Raw genomic sequence first — 15,863 nt, forward strand, 5'->3', positions numbered from 1 at the left:
CCCAAACTTTTGAACGGTAGTTTATGTATGAAGGTATTTATGTGTGTGTGTAGTGGGACGTGTCTATGTGTGTGTTGCAGTAGTGTGTGAATGTCAGGTGGACAAGAGCAGATGTATCTCATTACTACGGATGTCAGGGAGGCAATACAGTCATTGCTCCTGTGTGTACTATGTGTGTGTGCATGTGTATGTTGTGAGGATAGGACTGAGGAGCCTGGTGAGCTGACATACAGTGCATTTGGAAAGTATTCAGACCCCTTGACGTTTTCCACATTTTGTTACGTTACAGCCTTATTCTAAAATTAATTAAATCGGTTTTTTCCCTTCATCAATATATATACAATAACTCATAACAAAGCAAAAACAGGTTTTTAGACATTTTTGCCAAAAGAAATGTATTGACATATCACATTAACATACAGTACCAGTCAAAAGTTTGGACACACCTACTCATTCACGTTTTTCTTCTTCTCTGCATTGTGAAATAACACATAAGAAAAAATATAGTACCAAAAAAGTGTTCACCAAATCAAAATATATTTTAGATTCTTTAAAGTCAAATCAAATCAAATCAAATCAAATTTTATTTGTCACATACACATGGTTAGCAGATGTTAATGCGAGTGTAGCGAAATGCTTGTGCTTCTAGTTCCGACAATGCAGTAATAACCAACAAGTAATCTAACTAACAATTCCAAAACTACTGTCTTATACACAGTGTAAGGGGATAAAGAATATGTACATAAGGATATATGAATGAGTGATGGTACAGAGCAGCATAGGCAAGATACAGTAGATGGTATCGAGTACAGTATATACATATGAGATAAGTATGTAAACAAAGTGGCATCGTTAAAGTGGCTAGTGATACATGTATTACATAAGGATACAGTCGATGATATAGAGTACAGTATATACGTATGCATATGAGATGAATAATGTAGGGTAAGTAACATCATATAAGGTAGCATTGTTTAAAGTGGCTAGTGATATATTTACATCATTTCCCATCAATTCCCATTATTAAAGTGGCTGGAGTTGAGTCAGTGTCAGTGTGTTGGCAGCAGCCACTCAATGTTAGTGGTGGCTGTTTAACAGTCTGATGGCCTTGAGATAGAAGCTGTTTTTCAGTCTCTCAGTCCCAGCTTTGATGCACCTGTACTGACCTCGCCTTCTGGATGATAGCGGGGTGAACAGGCAGTGGCTCGGGTGGTTGATGTCCTTGATGATCTTTATGGCCTTCCTGTAACATCGGGTGGTGTAGGTGTCCTGGAGGGCAGGTAGTTTGCCCCCGGTGATGCGTTGTGCAGACCTCACTACCCTCTGGAGAGCCTTACGGTTGAGGGCGGAGCAGTTGCCGTACCAGGCGGTGATACAGCCCGCCAGGATGCTCTCGATTGTGCATCTGTAGAAGTTTGTGAGTGCTTTTGGTGACAAGCCGAATTTCTTCAGCCTCCTGAGGTTGAAGAGGCGCTGCTGCGCCTTCTTCACGATGCTGTCTGTGTGAGTGGACCAATTCAGTTTGTCTGTGATGTGTATGCCGAGGAACTTAAAACTTGCTACCCTCTCCACTACTGTTCCATCGATGTGGATAGGGGGTGTTCCATCTGCTGTTTCCTGAAGTCCACAATCATCTCCTTAGTTTTGTTGACGTTGAGTGTGAGGTTATTTTCCTGACACCACACTCCGAGGGCCCTCACCTCCTCCCTGTAGGCCGTCTCGTCGTTATTGGTAATCAAGCCTACCACTGTTGTGTCGTCCGCAAACTTAATGATTGAGTTGGAGGCGTGCGTGGCCACGCAGTCGTGGGTGAACAGGGAGTACAGGAGAGGGCTCAGAACGCACCCTTGTGGGGCCCCAGTGTTGAGGATCAGCGGGGAGCCTTGATGACAGCTTTGCACATTCTTGGCAAGTATTCAGACACTTTACTCAGTACATGGTGGAAGCCTCAAGTCTTCTTAGATATGAAGCTTAGCACACCTGTATTTGGGGAGTTTCTCGAATTCTTCTCTGCAGATCCTCTCAAGCTCTATCAGGTTGGATGGGGAGCGTCGCTGCACAGGTATTTTCAGGTCTCCCCAGAGATGTTCGATCACGTTCAAGTCCATGCTCTGGCTGGGCCATTCAAGGACATTCAGAGTCTTGTCCCAAAGCCACACCTGCATTGTCTTGGCTGTGTGCTTAGGGTCGTTGTCCTGTTGGAAGGTGAACCAGTCTGAGGTCCTGAGCACTTTGGAGCAGGTTTTCATCAAGGATCTCTCTGTACTTTGCTCCATTCATCTTTCCCTCGATCCTGACTATTCTCCCAGTCCCTGCCGCTGAAAAACATCCCCACAGCATGATGCTGCCACCACCATGCTTCACCATAGGGATGGTGCCAGGTTTCCTCCAGACCGCTTGGTATTCAGGCCAAAATAGTTCAATCTTGGTTCTCATGGTCTGAGAGTTCTTAAGGCCAGGCACCACAGGCAAAATCTATCAGTTTTCAGGATATTGGGATATTTTGCAACTAACTTCCATACTTTCATAAAATGTACAAATAAATCGGCAATAATGTATATACATACTTTATTTGTATCATTTTATCCCAACTATGTCAACTACACCTACCAAAAATGTGGTTCTTGATAGCGGTTGAAGGTCAACATGAAACATGGTATTTTGAAAACTTCATGTTGAATCATATATCACTTAAAGCCTTGTTTTCTGGAGAATATAGTTAGCTAGTCCATACATGGCTATATCCTTTTGTAGACGTAGTTCTTCGTGCTGAAAGACGAGTCATTTTCTGACATCATATTGGTTACTGGCATTTAAAGGCCCCTTCCAGTAATCTGTTTGGTTAAAATGCCGCGCAGCGCTTTCTTGTTTGAAAATATCTCCCACGAAGAATCCACTTAAAGAGAGACAAAATGAGAAAATCTCTAAGAATATACCTACAGTATGTGAATAAAAATAGACGATCTCAGTTAGCCAATGCGAGTAAAGCAGTGAATGAAAGAAAAATGGTGCCTGATCAGCCAATCGAGGCAGTGGCAGTTCAGGTAGAGGAGGAAAAGGAGGTAGACCGCAGCAGCGCGTTGAGACGCAAAATAGTGGAGATGAAGATGACAACTATCAGCGATCAACTACACATCAGCCAACAGTGGCTTTTATTCCACATGTCACAAATAAACCAACTTGTACATGATTTGATTTGTCCACAGTGTCTAATCACCATAGACCCCACCAACCAGGCATTCTGTCATGATAGAATGTGCCGACTGTGAAGGTGATCATGATGAATTTAGGAGGAGTGTTTACACTTCCTCCAGGCTGCAGGAGTGCTCCAGGGGAGATGTGGCATTTGATATAAATGTGAGGATGGTTCTTCTAGCTCACTACTTGGACTTGGTTATGCAGATCTAAAGAAAATGAGCAAAGTCCTAGGGATTCCTTCCTTGAGTCTCTGCTTATATCAGAGAAATGACCAGAGTGACACATAAATAAAAAGGGGGAGTAGCCCATGATTGTCAGGTGACTTGCTGTGTGTAAATACGTTTTATTTCCTTGCTCCAGCAAATGTATTCAAAGGGAATAAAACAGAGTGATCGGAAAACATACCTACACAATGAGACTGTCACATGAGCCTACAGTGTCATAGGGCTGTAGCTTAATGTGATTGGTGAGAAATTAGCTTTACCTAAAGTAAATACATGCTGATATGCTAATATTTACGTAGGGTACCATGCTGATATTTAGTCCTGCAGTTATGACTGTGATGTCGACAGACATAATGAGTACTTTATCCCCCCTCTTTAGATTCAGAGAGGGCTACAGTCAGAGTGCTGCAAAGATAATTAGAAGAACATACGCAGATATAGACCCAGACATAGCAGAGTTGTTGGATGAGGATGCCATCATAGACCTTAATGTATCATTTGATGGCACTTGGCACGAGAGGATTCCCTTCCAACTACAGGATAGGTGTGTGCATTGGTGCTGGTACCAGCGAGCACTAGAAAATGGTGAAGATCCACCCTGTCACAAAAACCTTGGAGGCCATACATTTTTTTTAAGAGGTTGCATAGAAAATGGTACCTGTATATCATAGGATGTCAAATGATAACGTCCTCAAAAGAATGTATCATGGAGGAACCCAGAATGCAAATGGTTGTCTGAACTCTGTAATATGGTCGCGATGCCCCAAAACTGTCTGAGGGCAAAAGTCACATTAACAGAGCAGGCAGTATGGCAGTAACCACGTTCAATGAGGGAGCCACTGCTATATCAAATGTGATGAACAAATTGTGGCTTGACAGCACTTTGGTGACACTGGAAGCAATCAGAGAGGAGGATGCAAGGCATGTTGTGAGAGCTGATTTTTCTTCAATGGAGTGTGCCAAGCGTAGGCGCAGGTCCCATGACATGGTCGAGAGAGTAAAGCGGCACCAGCAACAACTCAAAGAGGGCCTTCCATATGGGGCAGGCATAGCTGATTCATGTTCTGCACATTTCAACAGCCATACAAAAAATCCTTGTATGTGACAAATTGAGTAAAGTGATATGAGAATTTGCCCAGAACTGCCCAACAGACCAGTATTCAAAGCATATGCTCTGTTGCTTGAAACAAATGTATCAAATGTGCTATTGTATTTGTCAAATGTATATTTGATGTTTATTTGTCCGTTTAGAAGATATCTATACATAAGAGTTTAATTAATGTGTCATAAATTGTCATATTTATGGAAAGTACATTTGAATTGCATTAGCATGTCTTTATCAACCATTTTCTAAAAATGACATGTTCCCCCTGCGCCAATTCATTTTTCTCAGGCTTCAAAGGACGTGCATTTACATTATTCCACACACAGGGTCTTATAGTCATATTTTCAGAGGCTTTTATTATTTTTTAAAATCTTGTCATTTTGATTTTAAGTGTCATTTTATGTGTAAATATATTCAAAATATGCATCTGTTATACATGTGACGAGATTTTTTTGAATAGTTAAATGAAATGACAATATTTTGATAAACTGATCTGTAAAAGTCTGACCATTGAGTGTCTTATCACAATAAAACAAAAAACCTGCCTTGAAGCAATGTGTTGAATAACAGGTTAGCGCCACTTAAGGAGGACTTGCCTATTTGCATATTTAAAATGTTTTATAAATAAAACTTGTAATACAATAATATATTGTATTTATATATACTTTCAACTGGTAACGTTTCAGTCTGATGAGAGTAAAGGGAAAAACATCCCTATTAGCCTGTGGTGCCTGGCCTTCAGGTGCCTTTTGGCAAACTCCAAGCAGGCTGTCATGTGTCTTTTACTGAGTAATGGCTTCCGTCTGGCCACTACCATAAAGGCCTGATTGGTGGAGTACTGCAGAGATGGTGGTCCTTCTGGAAGGTTCTCCCATCTCCACAGAGGAACTCTGGAGCTCTGTCAGAGTGACCATCGGGTTCTTGATCACTTCCTTCCTCTTCTCCCCTGATGCTCAGTTTGGCCGGGCGGCCAGCCCTAGGAAGAGTCTTGGTTGTTCCAAACTTCTTCCATTTAAGAATGATGGAGGCCACTGTGTTCTTGGGGACCTTCAATGCTGCAGAATTTTTTTTGTACCCTTCCCCAGATCTGTGCATCAACACAATCCTGTCTCGGAGCTCTACAGACAATTCCTTCGACCTCATGGCTTGGTTTTTGCTCTGACATGCACTGTCAACTGTGGGACCTTATATAGACAAGTGTGTGCCTTTCCAAATCATGTTCAATCAATTGAATTTACCACAGGTGGACTCCAATCAAGTTGTCGAAACAAGGATGATCAATGGAAACAGGATGCACCTGAGCTCAATTTTGAGTCTCATAGCAAAGGGTCTGAATACTGATGTAAATAAGGTAACCTGTTTTCGCTTTGTCATGATGGGGTATTGTGGATAAATTGATGAGATTTGTAATTATTATAATTGTTTTTAAAAAATGATTAAGACTGTAACATAACAAAATGTGGAAAAAAATCTAAGGGTTTGAATACTTTCCAAATGCACTGTATTAGCATTCCTCCAGATAGAAGCCAGGAGCTGGGCAGAAGGGCCCTAACACATAACCTGGTCTGGGTTTGGGCAGGAGGGCCCTAACACATAACCTGGTCTGGGTTTGGGCAGAAGGGCCCTAACAGATAACCTGGTCTGGGTTTGGGCAGAAGGGCCCTAACAGATAACCTGGTCTGGGTTTGGGCAGAAGGGCCCTAACACATAACCTGGTCTGGGTTTGGCTTCTCTGTTTATCGTGCTCCTCTAAAACTATCTTTTTCTGGTTTCCCACTGGATGTGCATTATTGACATTAGCTCTTTAATCACTCTGTTATTGCAAAAATCCTAATCCTAAAACAATCCTAATCCTAAAAGCTGCTGTAAAAGGCACTCGGGCTTCCCACTGCACAGTATGTTCATATTGAATGACACTTCCACTCCTATCAAAGATGGCCGGTCATTATATTGTGCTTATTAGCCTTAGCATTTACCTCAGGGGAACAGGTCAGAGAGGGTGTCATCACATCGAGACACACACACCAAAATCCTGTTGCACAGTGGGAGATCCACCAGGAAACTGTTTCAGCCACGCAGATAAGAAAATGGAGCCTATCTCTCGCTTCCGACTCATGGGCCTGAGCTGTCATTACCATCCTTCTTCCATCTAATTTAGAGTGTATCTGCTCCCAGACAGAATATTTATGTTAGAGATTATGGCTGCTGTCTCCCCTCTCCCAGCATCATTACTGTAATTAATGATTTCAAGTCTGTATTAATTGAATACTGCAATTAGAGTACGGCTCCATTTGTTGCACTGTAATGTACCCCTCCATTTAGAGTTCCGGTTATAGTGGCCTTTACCCAACATTTGGTTTGGTGAAGGCGTTGCGGGGTGAGGTGAGACACTCTTGGCTGTGATGTAGCTAGCAACACTAGCTACATGATTCACTCCCCCACTGGTTCTATTTAGGTGTGTGTGAAGTAGAGGAGGCTGGTGGGAGGAGCTATAGGAGGATGGGCACATTATAATGGCTGGAATGGAACGGTATTGAACACATCAAACATATGGAAACCACATGTTTGTCTCCCTGTTCCATTTATTCCATTCCAGCCATTACAATAAGCCTGTCCTCCTATTGCTCCTCGCACCAGCCTCCACTAGCGTGAGGAGGAAGATTAGACCACTTAAGTCAACAGGAAAGTGTTAGAGACCTGCTGCCTCATTTAAGGACGTGTGAGGGGATTTACTGGGATATGTGCTGTGCCCCTGTAAAACAGAGAGGTGGAGATGCCAGGGCCTAGTGGGGAAACTCATGGCTCAGGCCTGATGGAAAGTAGTGTGTTATTTAAAGGGAGCATCCTGCGGCGTCCGCCTCTGGTATTGTTTCCATTCCTGTCAGGGTTATTTTAATGACTTTTGGGCTGTCTGTCTTTAAAAAAAGACCTGGGTGCCATTTCCCCTGGCCATGGCATGGACTTCCTGGCACGCGAAGGAGAGAGTCTCTGACAGTGATGGAAGGTCAGCCTCGCGGATAGAATGACCCGTCCACTGGACAATGAGTCTGCTAGGCTAGTTGGTGATGTCTGTCTCACTCTCTGTCTCCCTCCCTCCCTCTATCCGTCACTCACTCAATCACCTCCCTCCAGGCCTTTCCTCTGACCTCCCTGGCTAAGAAGCAGCCGACAGTGTTGGTGGTCTGTGGTCCTGACCAGAATGGCTCCATCGGACTGGTGTGTGCCCGCCACCTGCGCATATTCGTAAGTATACCACAATAGACTTCACCCACCAGGCATCACACACACATGGCCATGTGGACAATATCAGAAAATAGTTAGAAGTTAACAAATGGTTTACTGGGTTTAATTGCAGTATTAGGAGATTTTAATTTAAACTCTCATAAATAGTAATCTGAGTCATGATTAATTGATCCATTACGGGATTGAAAATGTCAATGACATCATTTCCTTGTGACCCTCATTAAATACCGTTACCCTCGTTAAATACTGCCTGGTTACAGTTGGCAGCGGTAATGTAACATGATGTCATGGTCACATTAGTTTGCATGACTGTGGATAATGCTGTTCTGTGGTCTAAATGCATTAATTGCAATATTACAGACGATTACACTAACTAAAAACAATCTGAACAAGGATTTACCAGTGATCTACTGAGGAAAATCTACCATCTTTATTCTATGTGATGGAAACCATAGACGTGCTTTGGTTTCCCTGCCTTGGAACAGAACATATCTATATAACTTCTCCATATGTGTCTGAGATGCCAGATTTATGAAGTGTCAATATCTCTGATTAAAACCATGTTGACAGAATCTGTTAAAGTTGTAAGATGACTGTCTGTGAAGTTTTCGGGGCAGCGACTGGCCTGGGGTCAACACACGAATATATTTTACACCAGGATCCCAGGAATGCATAAAGCATTTCCACATAACTTTGATCCCAAAAAACGTATCATCGGTCGATGAATCCCTGACCGTGGCATTACTCTTATTCCCTGCAGGATTTGCTAGTTCAGGTTTTAGAGGCAGTGCACCAAGGCAGATAAGACCATAGTCTTTCGCTCTGATCTGGGAACTGTAGATTAGATTAAACAGAGAGTAGCTGACTATTTAGCCCCGGAGCAAATGAACTAAGCCGGACTGATTTGCACTGCGGCCCTGAGCTGGCTGTCCGTGTTCACCGAGCTAGCATGTGTTTGGCATGCATCCTTGGTTCATTCCACTGTTAAATGCCAAACCAAAATATTGCATATGGAAAAGACAAATATTCCAAGAGTCAAAGTTCATTTTTGTCAGATTCTGTCTGAATATGATTCATTATGACCGTGAACGTTAGTCCAGCTTGTTGTTCACGCAAGGGAGGATGCACATGATGTTCCACAGTTCTTTCAGAACATTATGTGGTTATTTTATGTTTCTAGTGAAGAAAAAACACCTTGGCCTCAAAGTCTGAAAGAATCAAGTTGTTTATCACATGACACATGAATCAACGAGATTCAACAATGTGGTCTTTGTTTCCAATTTGACAAAACCACGTGAATCTCAACAGACTGTGACTAAAGGGATGATGGTCCTTCATGGCCAACCCAGAATGCTAGCCTTCAGGGAGAGGAAGTTCAATATCGGGAATGCTTGACATCAACAGGAAAAGGCTTGTGACCTGTCTGTAACCTGTAGTCATAGGCCTCATGTCTCCTGTATTCCTGCTCCATGATGCTTGTTGACGCTAGAGAGCATCCTGACGGTGCCTCCGTCCCTGAGGTACGTCTGTCTGACGTTGATGATGTAACCTCTTCTAGGTCTGGGCACTAGGGGATCACAGAGGGGTCGCTGCCAACCCAGAGGGGACATCTCTCTCTGGGTACTTTAGCTGCAGCAATGAAAGATGGCGTCAGTAGCCCGTTCACCGGCCTCTCTGGCCCGATGTTGAGGTCTGATTGGTTTAATGTCTCTCAGGAGCGTGTGGACTGACGTCTGGAGTGACAGACCACTTCCCCATCTGAATCTGACCAGGGCCAGTTAGTCAGAGATGGAGAGACCTGAACCTCTCACTGCCTAGTTTACAGTACCTCCTCCTTACGCAACCATCTAACCAGCCAGGCCTTCCACTGAAAGCACAGCAGCAGCACACTGAGGCCCTTTCACACAGACTATTAATTGCTGGGATTGAGGTCCATTAGCAGTGGAGATCACGGGTGTCCATGGTTTAACAACACAAGCCACAGGTGTCTGGCTTTCCCTACACGTCTATCATTAACCATGGAGGTCTAATTCAGTCATCCTCCAGACCTGAGAGCTAGAGGCCTACAGTGCTGTGCTAATCAGAGGGGAGCCTTGTCAGTCTGTTTATCTATCCAACCCTGATTTACTATACACAGACAGACTAGAGAGAGGGCAGGAAAAACAGCAACGTACATCCTCTCATAAATGTTCTCCTTGTTAGAGGGCATGTATTCATTGCTATACTTCATTTTGATATACTTGCAGTGCCTTTCCTCTGACTCTCTGTCATTCTCTCTCTCGCTCGCTCTCTCTCTTTACCTACTCCTCTCTCGCTCTCCCTCCCCCTCTTTCTCCCCTCTCGCTCTCGCCTCTCTCCTTCCTTCCAAAAGGAGTACGAGCCCACCATCTACTATCCCAAACGCACTCCTAACACCATTCATCAGGACTTCACAGTTCAGTGTGAGAAGATGGACATCCCATTCCTCTCCTATCTCCCAACAGAGGTGAGCAACATCACAAAGGACTATAAAAGTATTTCTAGACACATTCATCCTTGAATTAAGCTTGACATTTGCAAATGTAACTGATTTATGCAAGTGCACCATGAGTGGAGCACCTGATTCTCACTGTAGGATTTGGCCCCGGCTGAGCTTGCTGGAGCTGGGAGAATAATGTAGAGCTCTTTTCTAGATATTGATCAGAGTTTGGGTTGTGTGTTCAGGTGCAGCTGATCAACGATGCCTATAACCTGGTGATCGATGCCATCCTGGGGCCAGAGACTGACCACACAGATGTGAAGGAGCCCTATGCTGGCATCCTAGTCACCCTCAAGCAGGTCAAGATCCCCATCGCCAGTGTGGACATGCCCTCAGGTAAGGCTGAGAGCTACAGTGCCTTTCAAAAGTATTCAAACCCCTTGGATTTCATCACATTTTATTGTGTTACCAACTGGGATTAAAATGTATTTGTCATTTTTTTGGTTCAAGAAAAATACAGTATCTACTGTTATATCAAAGTGGAAGAAAATTGAAATAGTATTTTTTTATAGAAAAAAATAGTCATTGCATAAGTATTCAGCCCGTTTGTTTAAGCAGGCCTAAATTAGCTCAGGAGTCAAATTTGACTTGAATTTCAATTACAAAGACCAGGGAGCTTTTCAAAAGCCTCATGAAGAAGGGGTGTGATTGGTAGATGGGTAAATAATAACACATCAGACATTGAATATCTCTTTAAACATGGTCAAGTGTGGATTATATAATAAACCACCCAGACACATCGAAGATATTCATCCCCTTTGAACCGAGCTGCAGGACAGGAATGAAACTGCTAAGGGATGTTACCATGAAGCCATTGGTGATTTTAAAACAACTACAGAGTTCAATGGCTGTGATGGGAGAAAACTGAGGATGGATCAACAACATTGGTGTGACTCCACAATAATGACCTAAATGACAGAGTGAAAAGAAGAATACAAATATACAGAATATTCCAAAACATGCATCTTGTATGTAAAGTAATACTGGGGAAAAAATACAGCAAAGGAATACACGTTTTGGTCTAAATGCAACGCCACATGTTTGGGACAAATCCAACACAACAGATCACTGAGTAACTGCCTCCATATTTTCAAGCATGGTGGTGGCTGCATCATGGTATGGGTATGCTTGACCTCTGCAAATGTTGGGGAGTTTTTCAGGATGAAAAGAAACGGGATGGAGCTAAGCACAGGCAAAATCCTAGAGGAAAACCTGCTTCGGTCTGCTTTATACAAGAGACTGAGAGAGGAATTCAGCAGGACAATAACCTACAACAAATGGCAAAATCTACACTGGAGTTGCTTACCAAGAAGAACATTTATTTTATTATTTTTTTATTTTAATTTCACCTTTATTTAACCACTTAGGCTAGTTGAGAACAAGTTCTCATTTGCAACTGCGACCTGGCCAAGATGAAGCATAGCAATTCGACACATACAACAACACAGACTTACACATGGAATAAACAAAACATAGTCAATAAAACAGTAGAACAAAAGAAAAAGTCTATATACAGTGAGTGCAAATGAGGTAAGATAAGGGAGTTTAGGCAATAAATAGGTCATGGTGGCAAAGTAATTACAATATAGCAATTAAACACTGGAATGGTAGATGTGCAAGTAGAGATACTGGAGTGCAAAGGAGCAAGATAAATAAATAAATACAGTATGGGGATGAGGTAGGTAGATAGCCCATCTGTAAACAGCCCATCTATGTACAGGTGCAGTGATCTGTGAGCTGCTCTGACAGCTGGTGCTTAAAGCTAGTGAGGGAGATATGAGTCTCCAGCTTCAGAGATTTTTGCAGTTCGTTCCAGTCATTGGCAGCAGAGAACTGGAAGGAAAGATGACCAAAGGAGAAATTGGCTTTGGGGGTGACCAGTGAGATATACCTGCTGGAGCGCGTGCTATGAGTGGGTGCTACTATGGTGACCAGTGAGCTGAGATAAGGCGGGGCTTTACCTAGCAGAGACTTGTAGATAACCTGTAGCCAGTGAGTTTGGCGATGAGTATGAAGCGAGGGCCAACCAACGAGAGTGTACAGGTCGCAATGGTGGGTAGTGTATGGGGCTTTGGTGACAAAACGGATGGCACTGTGATAGACTGCATCCAGTTTGTCGAGTAGAGTGTTGGAGGCTATTCTACAGATGACATCACCGAAGTCGAGGATCGGTAGGATGGTCGGTTTTATGAGGGTATGTTTGGCAGCATGAGTGAAGGATGCTTTGTTGTAATATAGGAAGCTGACTCTAGATATAATTTTGGATTGGAGATGCTTAATGTGAGTCTGGAAGGAGAGTTTACAGTCTATTCAGACACCTAGGTATTTGTAGTTGTCCATGTATTCTAAGTCAGAGCTGTCCAGAGTAGTGATGCTGGACGGGCGAGCAGGTGCGGGCAGCGATCGATTGAATAGCATGCATTTAGTTTTACTTGCATTTAAGAGCAGTTGGAGGCCACGGAAGGTGAGTTGTATGGCATTGAAGCTCGTCTGGAGGATAGTTAACACAGTGTCCAAAGAGGGGCCAGAAGTATACAGAATGGTGTCGTCTGCGTAGAGGTGTATCAGAGAATCACCAGCAGCAAGAGCAACATCATTGATGTATACAGAGAAGAGAGTCGGCCTGAAAATTGATCCCTGTGGCACCCCCATAGAGACTGCCAGAGGTCTGGAAAACAGACCCTCCGATTTGACACACTGAACTCTATCAGAGAAGTAGTTGGTAAACCAGGTGAGGCAATCATTTGAGAAACCAAGGCTGTTGAGTCTACCAATAAGAATGTGGTGATTGACAGAGTCGAAAGCCTTAGTCAGGTCGATGAATACGGCTGCACAGTAATGTCTCTTATCGATGGCAGTTATGATGTCGTTTAGAACCTTGAGCGTGGCTGAGGTGCCCTCATGACCAGCTCGGAAACCAGATTGCATAGCGGAGAAGGTACGGTGGGATTTGAAATGGTTGGTAATCTGTTTGTTAACTTGGCTTTCGAAGACCTTAGAAAGACAGGGTAGGATAGGTCTGTAGTAGTTTGGGTCTAGTGTCACCCCCTTTGAAGAGAGGGATGACCGCGGCAGCTTTCCAATCTTTGGGAATCTCAGACGATACGAAAGAGAGGTTGAACAGGTTAGTAATAGGGGTTGCAACAATTTCGGCAGATAATAGAAAAATGTATGTTCTTGAGTGGCCAAGTTACAGTTTTGACTGAAATCTGCTTGAAAATCTATTTTTACATTTTAATTTCACCTTTATTTAACTAGGCAAGTCAGTTTTTATTCTTGTTTACAATGACGGCCTACCGGGGAACAGTGGGTTAACTGCCTTGTTCAGGGGCAGAAAGACAGATTTTGACCTTGTCAGCTCGGGGATTCCATCCAGCAACCTTTCAGTTACTGGCCCAATGCTGTAACCACTGCTGCTCTATGGCAAGACTTGAAAATGACTGACTTCCCATGATCCCCAACAATTCTTTTGAAAATAATAATGGGCAAATATTGTGTGTGCAAAGCTCTTATAGATGTACCCAAGAAGACTGACAGCTGTAATTGATGTGAAAGGTGTTTCTAACATGTATTGACTCAGGGAGATGAATACTTAAACAACAACTATATTTTAGTTATTTCATTTGTATTAACCCCCCACCCAAAAATAAACAACATATTCCACTTTGACAGAGTATTTTGCGTAAATTGTCCCACTTTATAACACAATAAAATGTGAAGAAATCCAAGGGGTCTGGATACTTTTGCAAGGCACTGTACAGTATGCGGTACACCCAACATTTGCCAATGGTGCACAGATGTACAGAAAACTGCCCAAAACGGGGTTTACCTCTGAGCTAAACATGAATTAGTCATAAAAAAAGAAAAGCCTGTACATGTACCACAATACACAACCACATTTGCAACTGCAATAGGTTTCGTCAGATCAACCTCAAGTCAACCTCAACACTGTCGAGCTAGGAGTGGGAAAGGTCAACCTGGATGGACTGAGACAGTAAAGCATGTAGCTTAGTGTAGTACATCTATTTGGCATCTGGCTCTGTCCATTACATCATACCCTCTCCCCATTTCTTTTGCTTTGGAATGCTGCTATCCAGCAGGTTTCTCATCTGTAAGATATAACATGCCCATTTAAAGTTGAAAGGAGAAGATCAAGTGAGATACTCACTCTCTCCTTGCTGTTATGTCACATGACATTTAGCCAGTAGATGTCAACCGATTTGTTGCTCAAACTATGGAGATGGAATTTAAATGATGATCATTGTTTGTCTGTCAAAGGTTGGGATGTGGACCAGGTGACCTCAGATGGGATCAATCCAGACGTCCTCATCTCGCTCACGGCACCAAAGAAGTGCGCCACCAGCTTCTCGGGGAAGCACTTCTTAGCAGGACGCTTCCTGCCTTATGACATCCAAAAGAAATACGATCTGAACCTGCCAGAATACCCAGGCACAGACTGTCTTATAGAACTGTAACATCTACAGTACACCCTGCAGTCCTCATTTTGGATAAATATGGATAATATATTTACATGTTTTGTATTTTATAGATTGTTACTGTGCTTTATCGTTCACGTGCCATCTCTCCAATGGATGTAGACTAAAGGAGGTTGCGCCTTAGCCAGAATCCACTCATATACAATAGAAAGATGATATTTAGAATCTGTGGGTGGTCTGAGTTGTATGTCTGTTTTGGAAATGGTTTGAGGAGTTTCCATGTGAGTTGCGACATTCTCCTTTTTGTGATATCTCCTTAGCATAGTTTCAAGATGTTTTTTCTCCCACAGCCTCAACTGATGAATGCAACCCTCGACTTAAGTGCTATTTTTTAAGTTTATTTTATTTTATTGAAGAATGTTTGGTTTTTGGGTTACAGAACTGTACTTTCGATCAGCTGTTTTTTATTTGATTTGATTCAGTCTACACTACTGCATTTCCTTAATCCAAGTAACACCTGTTCATTGATTGGCAGTTGTAGAGTTAACTTTGTCCAATAAAATATCTCATTTAGTCGTTATTTGTTTTGATTTCTACGTGATTCGATGTAAGAAAAGTAGGAAAGATGACAGCTGACAACATTGAAAGGTAATCATGAAAGTAAAGGGCTCTATTCAATCCGCATCTCAGAAGTTCAACTGTAGAGCGTGATTGAAATGTAAAAGTCATTTTCCCGCCTTAGCGGAGACTTACATTCACGGTAAACACGGCATACGTTGACCCAATCGTAAATTACCTTGATATTTCTAGCGTGGATTACAGATTGAATAGAGCTCTAAATCTTCCACAGGAGTGAAAACTTGGTAGAATCTATACTGTGTTGGTGGATGAAATTTCCAGTATGCTTTATAACTATAGAGATCACACAGTAAACTATGCAAATCCATACAAAGCCTCAGATATTGTTAGAGGAGATCAGACAGGAGATTAAACAGATTATATGACATGCTGAAGCATTTCCCTCCTCTCTGAAACCAGAGTCGGAGTGAATCTTTTCCCTCCTCTCTGAAACCAGAGTCGGAGTGAATCTTTTCCCTCCTCTCTGAAACCAGAGTCGATGGAGTGAAATCAGAACTTGT

At 42.8% G+C, this 15,863-nt stretch overlaps 1 protein-coding gene across 1 annotated transcript in view; it reads left to right on the forward strand.

Annotated features, from left to right (window-relative positions):
* yjefn3 (YjeF N-terminal domain containing 3) overlaps positions 1–15,304 on the forward strand; it is a 109,890-nt gene extending 94,586 nt beyond the window's left edge. Inside the window, exons 3-6 of the mRNA XM_024421322.2 lie at positions 7,660–7,770; positions 10,142–10,255; positions 10,474–10,624; positions 14,567–15,304. Coding sequence (XP_024277090.1) covers positions 7,660–7,770; positions 10,142–10,255; positions 10,474–10,624; positions 14,567–14,763 — 573 coding nt within the window. The 3' untranslated portion in view covers positions 14,764–15,304. The remainder of the gene's footprint in view (positions 1–7,659; positions 7,771–10,141; positions 10,256–10,473; positions 10,625–14,566) is intronic.
* The last annotated feature ends 559 nt before the right edge of the window (positions 15,305–15,863 follow it).

This window comes from Oncorhynchus tshawytscha, linkage group LG05 (assembly GCF_018296145.1).
Source record: "Oncorhynchus tshawytscha isolate Ot180627B linkage group LG05, Otsh_v2.0, whole genome shotgun sequence".
Classification (NCBI taxonomy): domain Eukaryota; kingdom Metazoa; phylum Chordata; class Actinopteri; order Salmoniformes; family Salmonidae; genus Oncorhynchus; species Oncorhynchus tshawytscha.